This window comes from Triticum aestivum, chromosome 3D, assembly GCF_018294505.1.
Source record: "Triticum aestivum cultivar Chinese Spring chromosome 3D, IWGSC CS RefSeq v2.1, whole genome shotgun sequence".
Classification (NCBI taxonomy): domain Eukaryota; kingdom Viridiplantae; phylum Streptophyta; class Magnoliopsida; order Poales; family Poaceae; genus Triticum; species Triticum aestivum.
In genome coordinates, this window is record NC_057802.1 from 371,900,562 (window position 1) to 371,909,228 (window position 8,667).

At 52.0% G+C, this 8,667-nt stretch overlaps 1 protein-coding gene across 1 annotated transcript; it reads left to right on the forward strand.

The window, feature by feature from the left end:
- The first annotated feature begins 5,998 nt into the window (after positions 1 to 5,998).
- On the forward strand, positions 5,999 to 8,216 carry LOC123078971 (cytochrome b561 and DOMON domain-containing protein At3g61750). The gene is made up of 4 exons (XM_044501635.1): positions 5,999 to 6,431; positions 6,544 to 6,940; positions 7,297 to 7,580; positions 7,702 to 8,216. Exons 1-4 carry the CDS (start codon positions 6,261 to 6,263, stop codon positions 7,960 to 7,962), a joined length of 1,113 nt encoding a protein of 370 aa, XP_044357570.1. The 5' UTR covers positions 5,999 to 6,260; the 3' UTR covers positions 7,963 to 8,216.
- The last annotated feature ends 451 nt before the right edge of the window (positions 8,217 to 8,667 follow it).

Here is an 8,667-nt window from a genome sequence, read left to right on the forward strand (position 1 = left end):
CTTCTTGATAACATCATCGGGCATACCTACAAGCTTAAATAATCCACAAACTTCATCCACATAGATTAGGTGCTCATCAGGATGTAATGTTCCGTCTCCTGCAAAAGGATTAGCTAGCAGTTTTTCTATCATACCCGAAGGAATTTCAAAGTAGACATTTTCATTTTCAGTAGGTTGAGGAGCAATTCTTTGCTCTACTGGTCGGGGTGAAGATACCCCGAACAAGCCCCTCGGAGGATTACTTTCCATAGCAACAAGTGATAGTAAATTTCAGCACACTATATAAATTTTTCCTTACCAAATTCCACCTACCGAAGGCGCTTCACTTCCCGGCAACGGCGCCATAAAAGAGTCTTGATGACCCACAAGTATAGGGGATCTATCATAGTCCTTTCGATAAGTAAGAGTGTCGAACCCAATGAGGAGCAGAAGGAAATGATAAGCGGTTTTCAACAAGGTATTCTCTGCAAGCACTGAAATTATAGGTAACATATAGTTTTGTGATAAGATAATTTGTAACGAGCAACAAGTAACCAAAGTAAATAAAGTGCAGCAAGGTGGCCCAATCCTTTTTGTAGCAAAGGACAAGCCTGGACAAACTCTTATATAGAGAAAAGCGCTCCCGAGGACACATGGGAATTATCGTCAAGCTAGTTTTCGTCACGTTCATATGATTCGCGTTCGGTACTTTGATAATTTGATATGTGGGTGGACCGGTGCTTGGGTGCTGCCTTACTTGGACAAGCATCCCACTTATGACTAACTCCTATTGCAAGCATCCGCAACTACAAAAGAAGTATTAAGGTAAACCTAACCATAGCATGAAACATATGGATCCAAATCAGCCCCTTACGAAGCAACGCATAAACTAGGGTTTAAGCTTCTGTCACTCTAGCAACCCATCATCTACTTATTACTTCCCAATGCCTTCCTCTAGGCCCAAACAATGGTGAAGTGCCATGTAGTCGATGTTCACATGACACCACTAGAGGAGAGACAACATACATCCCATCAAAATATCGAACGAATACAAAATTCACATGACTACTAATAGCAAGACTTCTCCCATGTCCTCAGGAACAAACGTAACTACTCACAAAGCATATTCATGTTCATAATCAGAGAAGTATTAATATGCATATATGATCTGAACATATGATCTTCCACCAAATAAACCAACTAGCATCAACTACAAGGAGTAATAAACACTACTAGCAACCTACAAGTACCAATCTCAGACTTAGAGACAAGAATTGGATACAAGAGATGAACTAGGGTTTGAGAGGAGATGGTGCTGGTGAAGATGTTGATGGAGATTGGCCCCCTCCCGATGAGAGGAGCATTGGTGATGACGATGGCGATGATTTCCCCCTCCCGGAGGGAAGTGTCCCCGGCAGAACAGCTCCGCCGGAGCCCTAGATTGGTTCCGCCAAGGCTCCGCCTCGTGGCGGCGGAGTCTCGTCCCGAAAGCTTGCGTATGATTTTTCTTCGGACGAAAGACTTCATATAGTAGAAGATGGCCACCAGGGGCCCACGAGGCAGGGTCACGCCCAGGGGGGTAGGGCGCGCCCCCACCCTCGTGCCCAGGGTGTGGGGCCCCTCTGGTATTTTCTTCGCTCAGTATTTTTTATTATTTCCAAAAATAACTTCCGTGGAGTTTCAGGACTTTTGGAGTTGTGCGGAATAGGTCTCTAATATTTGCTCCTTTTCCAGCCCAGAATTCCAGCTGCCGGCATTCTCCCTCTTTATGTAAACCTTATAAAATAAGAGAGAATAGGCATAAGTATTGTGACATAATGTGTAATAATAGCCCATAATGCAATAAATATTGATATAAAAGCATGATGCAAAATGGACGTGTCAGTGTGCGGCGCCTCTGTATCGACCGATGTCGCGGCGCAGTTCGGATGAAGTCCGAATGCGGTTTTCGGCACGAGTGAGGTTGTGCCTGTCGCGCCAGGCCTGATGGCCATCCTCTGCGTCGGAGCACGCCCCCTTGACCCATAGATTGACCTTGTCTGACCGGCTCTATTGTCCAGGTCCTTGCGTAGGTCATAGGTATAGCTCGGGGCCGCTGCCTCCTTGCCTTGACGACGGGGTGGCGCGGGCTGGTGTTCGGCGTAAGTATCCGGTCTGTCCTGTCCACGTGGTGGTCGGTCAGGTTCGTCAGTGGGTTTATACTTTGGCGGTATTGGATCAAGGGGCTCGCCATCGAATTGTGGTAGCAGCTTGCGCTTCGGGTAGCTCTTGGTTGGGCGTTTGAGGCCATATTCCTCGGCTGCCAGGACTTTAGTCCATCTGTCATTGAGCGTATCCTGTTCGGCTTGGAGTTGCTGCTGCTTCTTTTTTAGGCTTCTCGCAGTGGCGATTAGCCGGCGCTTAAAGCGCTCTTGTTCGAGGGGTTCCTCCGACACGATGAAATATTCATCACCGAGGCGCACATCCTCTTCGAAGATCGGTAGGTAGGTACTATCTTCGGAGTCCTCGTTCCCGACTGGATCGTCAGGGTTAACTTGCCCATCATCCCAATCATCCTATTCGGATGTTGGCTCGACAGGGGCTTCGGGGTCTTCAGCATTCTCCGGAGTGTTATTGTCTCCGGTGCCGGTATTGCCGTCTTTTTCGCGACACGATTTTGAGCGGTGCCGCTGACGTTGACGCTTTGGAGGTGCTTCAACAGGCTTGTCCTCAACCGGATCCTTCTTGCCGTCGTCGTCATCCTCTTTGGGTGTGTCTACCATGTACACGTCGTATGTGGAGGTGGCCGTCTAACGTCTGGTAAACGGAGGGTCTTGGCCTTGTTCGTCTCCGGCATCGTCGTCCATGCCGTCGATGTCTTCGGAGGCGTAGTCCAGCATGTCGGTTAAATCTTCGACAGTGGCTATGAAGTGGGTGGTGGGTGGGACGTAAAACTCCCCGCTCTCAGCCCCTAGTCCGGGCTGGGCGTAATTCGGAAGCGATTCCTCTGTAATGGTGAGGGATCACATTAAGGCCATAGCCTCGTTTAGGAGCGAGGTTTGGACGGGGAAGCGAGAGTCCACGGGGGCGGCCGGGGTGAGAGCCTCTTGGCCACGCTCGCTTGACGCGGACCACGAGAATTCAGATCTGGAGTCCGAGGGGGAGTCCGGCACTTTAGCGACAAGGGTAGCCCGGTTCGTCTTCGGGTTTGCCGATGGCGCAGTCCCATCCAGATCTCCGGTAGCAAGTTCCATAATTGCAGGGAGTCTGGCGGGCTCTAAACTCCCGTCTTCGGACCCGGTAATCCGCTCTGGATCTAAGGCCAGAGTGGCGATCGGGGCCGCGAACCCTTCGAAGATCAAGTCTCCTCGGATATCAACGACATCAGATTTCCAAAACTGGTCTGATGACCATGAGCGTAGCTGTCGATCTGCTCAAGTGACCAGTCGAGTTGGCACGCAGTGCGAAGCCATCCAATACGAAAATTTGGCCGGGGATGAAAGTCTCTCCCGAGACGACATCGTTGTGGATGATTGAACGAGCCATCGAACCTTCTGTCGACAGCACAGAGGAACTCTCAATGAAAGCACCAATGTCGGTGTCAAAACCGGCCGATCTCGGGTAAGGGGTCCCGAACTATGCGTCTGAGGATCGAAGGTAACAGGAGGCAGGGGACATGATGTTTACCCAGGTTCGTGCCCTCTTAATGGCGGTTATACCCTACTTCCTGCTTGATTGACTTTGATGAGTATGGGGGTTACAAGAGTTGATCTACCTCGAGATCGTAATGGCCAAACCCTAGATGTCTAGCCTGTATGATTATGATCACATTTACAGACTAAAACCCTCCGGTTTATATAGATACCGGAGGGGCCTAGGGTTGTACAGAGTCGGTTTACAGGGAAAGGACTTTACATCCGAACGCCAAGCTTGCCATCCACGCAAAGGATAGTCCCATCCGGACACGGGGGAAGGCCTTCTATCTTGTATCTTCTTGGACCATTAGTTCGGCCCATATCACATAGCCCGGACGCCCGGGGACCCCCTAATCCAGGACTCCCTCAATGCCCTTAGAGCATCTCCAGTCGTTCGGCCCCCAGAGCACCGAAAAAAGAGCCGCCTGAGGGCGAACCAGCGCTAACTTGCGCGTGGGGGCGACTCCGTTCCCAGTCATCGCCCCCGGGTCGTCGCCAATACGTGCGAATTCGGCAATATTTCGTACAAATTTGTGCAAACTCGGCGATCTGGCACGAACTCGGCGAAATTTCATTGAAATTTGTACACAAAACATAAAACATGCAAACTACGCCTACTGCTACGCCAAACTACGCCTAGGCACTGCGCCGCGTCCCCGGAGGAGAGCGAGCCGGAGCCCGACGACGAGGACGTCCCCGGCTCCATCCGCCGCGGCGTCCAGGAGTTGCCACGGCGGCGATAGAACGACGGCCGCGGCGGGTACTCGAGGCGCAGCGTGTTGCGGGTCTCGATGTGGTCGAGGACGGCCTCGAGGGTGCGGCCGGGGACGCCCCACCACTAGCGCCGCCCGTCGGCGTTGAGGCGTCCGCGGGGGATGATGCCGTTGGCGGAGGCGATCTGGTCTTCGCGGCGGCGCTAAAAATCGTCCATGGCGTGTGGCTGTCGGCGGCGTACCTCGGCTCGTTCCGCTGCTCCTCCGGCATCGACGAGCGGATGCAGGCGATCTCGGCCCGCCGTGCCGCTCCTTCAGGCACCGACGGCACCGGGACACCGCCGGCGCTCAGCCTCCACACCCCCGACACACGCATGTCCGGTGGCGCCTGATACTCGGCCTCGTAGAGGAGGCTCTCCTCCGGCTCTTGGAGATGGTGGCGGCCGAAGCCGTTCGCCGCCGCGCCGTCGCCTTGGAACCTCTCGGCCATTTTTCTCGTCGGCGGGAAGAGGGGAGAGTGCTTCTTTGTGCGACGGATGCGAGGAGGGGATGCGAGCTGTGGCGTCCACCGGCTGGGAGGTCGCCTTTTATAGCCGCAGCGCGGCGGCGAGAGGCTGCATGCCGGGCGACGCGTGGCGGGAGAGGGTGGGACGCGCGTCGGTGGCGCCTGCACTGCGCCGCCCATGAGGCATCAATGGAGGCTGACCGGCGCGGCAGCGCCGCAGCCTTGGCATTGATTCCCGCGGGAAGCGAGGCGATGAGGACGACGAAGCGGCATCTCGCTGACTCGGCGGGCCCGCAGTGAGTTCGCGCCAAAATCGCTCGCCTCGGCGCTCTCAGGCGCCCCCCAGCGCGCCGGGTTCGGCCTGGGTCCGCCGGCCCCAATTTTGACCAACCCGACGAAAAACGGGCTCCTAGGACGCGATTGGGTCGATTTTCGCCCATCGATGCTAAAAATCATCTGGGGAGGGACGTGTTGGGGGCGCGACTGGAGATGCTCTTAACGCTCTCCGTGCAACTCACCCTAGCTCACACCGACAGAGAAGGCATCCATCGCGCTCTAACCTTGCGAAGTGTATATATATTAGTATTAAAAACACACAGTTGGTGCTGCTCAACGGCATCACCATATCAGATCCAACCAGCGTTTGTTGGATGGTGTACAGTACCGGGCTGGAGATTAACATACATGATGGTCCGAAGCTCCGTCGTCGTGTGCTACACAAAGGCTCAAGAAAACCATCAGTGTGTCTACTTGTTTTTGTACTTATATAATTTACTTGTTTTGTGGTTTAGCGACGCGTTTCAGCGCTTTGCCAGTTGGGGTCAGAACGTGCTTGCACGTATACGAAGTTGTTTTCCAGTCAATAAGATAAGAGCCCATTTGTTTGCAAGACCAAACGCGAGATACACAATAATTCCGCAAAAACTCTTACGAGAAAATCTCTTACATCGCGGCTACGGCGTTGCGCTCTCGGCTCTCTGTCGTGAACCGCGTGGGGGAATGGATCGAGGCCGCCCGTTAAAAAAAGGCGAGGAGGCGGAGAAGCGGCGCATGCGCACACATGGGGATGGCATTTTTGCCACCCTCGTGTTGCGGTTTGGTTCCAGATCCAGTGACAGTGCTCGCCACAAGACAAAAGCTCGCTGCACCTGCCTGCAGGCCCAGCTCACCGGCGAAGAATATCTTAAGCATACAAACACAAGCTGCGTCCGTCCAGTTGCAGTCGCCACCCACCACCACTAGAGCCATCAGCACATCAAAGAGGCAATGGACAAAAAAGAATCCGCACTTGCTTGGCTTTCCAGCTAGTAACTCAGCTTGTCGTCCGGTTACTGGCTCCCAGGTGATACAGATCGGCCTTTCACGGCGTCGGTGGATCGGCTAGCAGCAATGGCGCGCGCGTTCGGCGTCGGCGCTGCGATGCTCGTCGTCGTGTCGGCCTTCTTCGCGCCGGCGGTGACGGCGCAGACCGGCAGCTGCAACGACCCGCTGCCGACCGAGCTCGTCGGCAACTACTCCGGGATGGCCTGCAGCCCCGTCTGGAACAACTTCGTGCTCCGGGTAAGTGCCACTGCCGCCGCGAGCCAGTAGGCCGTAGATCCGGGTGATCTTGAGGGAGACCGGGAGCGTTCTTGATTGCCTCTCACCGAACCGATTCCGCTGTCTCCTCCAGTACGCGCAGGGCGGGGACAACGTGCTGCGGGTGGTGCTCTCCGCGATGTACAGCTCCGGGTGGGTGGGGATGGCGTTCTCCAAGGACGGCCTCATGGTGGGCTCGAGCGCCATGGTCGGGTGGGTCGGCAAGAAGGGGCAAGCCCACGTCAAGCAGTTTGCCCTCAACGGCAAGGCGCCCTCCATGGTCGTCGCCGACAGGGGCTTCCTCGTCTCCAACGGCCACGACCACACCGTCCTTGTCAAGCAGGCCAAGATCTACCTCGCCTTCCAGCTCAACTTCGACTCGCAGCTCAAGAAGCAGCAGGTGCTCTTCGCCTTCGGCTCTGCCATCCCTGTCAACGACCGCCTAGCCGAGCACCAGGGCAAGACGTCCATCACCTTTGATTTCACCACAGGTGAGTTGGGTTCCTTCGCGCCTGCTAACCATCTAATGCAAACTTAACTTACCGAATGGAAATATAAATAGATTTCACTTTCTCACCTCGTGCATGATTAATGCACATCTCATTACATGTACTGTATGTTTGATGAAACTGTTGCTTCAGTAAATTTAATCAGCTACTGACAAATTGTAACTAAATAAATTGTAAAAAGTTGCCTGTGACAGTTCAGTGTGATCGACCTGTGCTGATCGAATCAGATACCATATCTTTGACAAATCAATTGAGGATGGCATTTTAACCATTAGTGCAGTGACGACTCAGTCACCAAGTCATTATTTTCTTGAAAACAATTTGGCACTTGTTTGCAGGCAGCTCTTCAGGCTCCTCCTTCCCGAGTGGCCTAAAAAGGACTCATGGGGCACTCAACCTGTTCGCTTGGGGTGTCCTCCTGCCTATCGGTGCCATTATCGCTCGGTACTGCAGGGGTTGGGACCCTCTGTGGTTCTACCTTCATGGCGGCATTCAGTTCGTCGGCTTCATCCTCGGTTTGGCTGGCGTTGTGGCTGGAGTATCACTGTACGGCAAGATCCAGGCAGATGTTCCAGCACATAGAGGCCTTGGCATATTTGTGCTTGTGCTTGGTATCCTCCAGGTACTGTATGTGATAAATAAATAACCTGCTCTAAGAACTAATGTCATGGACAATGTGGTCAGTAAAATCTTGTCAACTGAAGGCATTATATATGGATCTGAATATATGTGTAACTTTGCAGATTCTAGCGTTCTTCCTACGGCCCAACAAAGACTCGAAGTACCGGAAATACTGGAACTGGTATCACCATTGGGTAGGCAGGCTTGTGCTCTTCTTTGCAGCAGTCAACATTGTCTTGGGGATCAAAGTTGGAGGCGCGGGTAACTCGTGGAAGATCGGCTATGGTTTCAACCTGGCCATCCTTCTCATCACCATTATCACCCTGGAAGTCCTAGTGTGGACAAGGTGGAAAAACAACAGCGGTCCTGCGACGACGTACTGACAATGCTTGACTAGGGTTCTTGTTCTGTGAGCTGCTGAAGGCCCTATTATTTTCATTCGTTTCCTTCTTCTTATGCTGTTGTTGTAAGCATGTAATCTATTCTGCAGAATCTTTTAGCAGGGATCTGCGAGACTAGTCTATCGGTGATGTGTTTTGGATTTGAAATGTGTAGAGTGTTTGAATGTACTACTCCAATGTTGTTTCTTCCAATGCGTGACGAAGAGTGAATAGTGGTATTTTCCTTGTTCAGCTAATTTAGGGGCTATTTCTTGTTCCCTTGTCTATTTCAAAAATGCTCCCCTGCGATTCTAAAAAATGCTATAACATTACATTTGTCTATTTTCCTTGTTCAGCTAATTTAGGGGCTTATTCCAAAAAACTCTCTTGTTCATTATTTTCCCTTGTCTCTTTCTTGTTGTTGTTGTGCGTCAAATGTAATGTTACAGCATTTTTTAGAATCTGGTTTTCTTTTTTTCAGTTTTTTTTTGGCTAGTTTTTTTTGGCTCCCCTGTGACCATTTTTTGAAAACATGTGAAGTTTTTCAAATTTGCAAACTTTTCTCAAAACACGTGAACTTTTTTCAAATTCGTGAACCTTTTTTCGAATGCATGAACTTCTTTCAAATGCATGAACATATTTCAGATCCACAAACTTTTCCAAGTTTTCTAAAACAACAAGTTCAGTGAACTCCTTCTCAAATTCGTG

Bases quoted from the DNA above. Each gene is read 5' to 3' on its own strand.
- LOC123078971 (XM_044501635.1), top strand. From the start codon at position 6,261: ATGGCGCGCGCGTTCGGCGTCGGCGCTGCGATGCTCGTCGTCGTGTCG. The intron at 6,432-6,543 runs GTAAGTGCCACT...TGTCTCCTCCAG, and splicing joins GGAACAACTTCGTGCTCCGG to TACGCGCAGGGCGGGGACAA. The intron at 7,581-7,701 runs GTACTGTATGTG...GTAACTTTGCAG, and splicing joins TTGTGCTTGGTATCCTCCAG to ATTCTAGCGTTCTTCCTACG.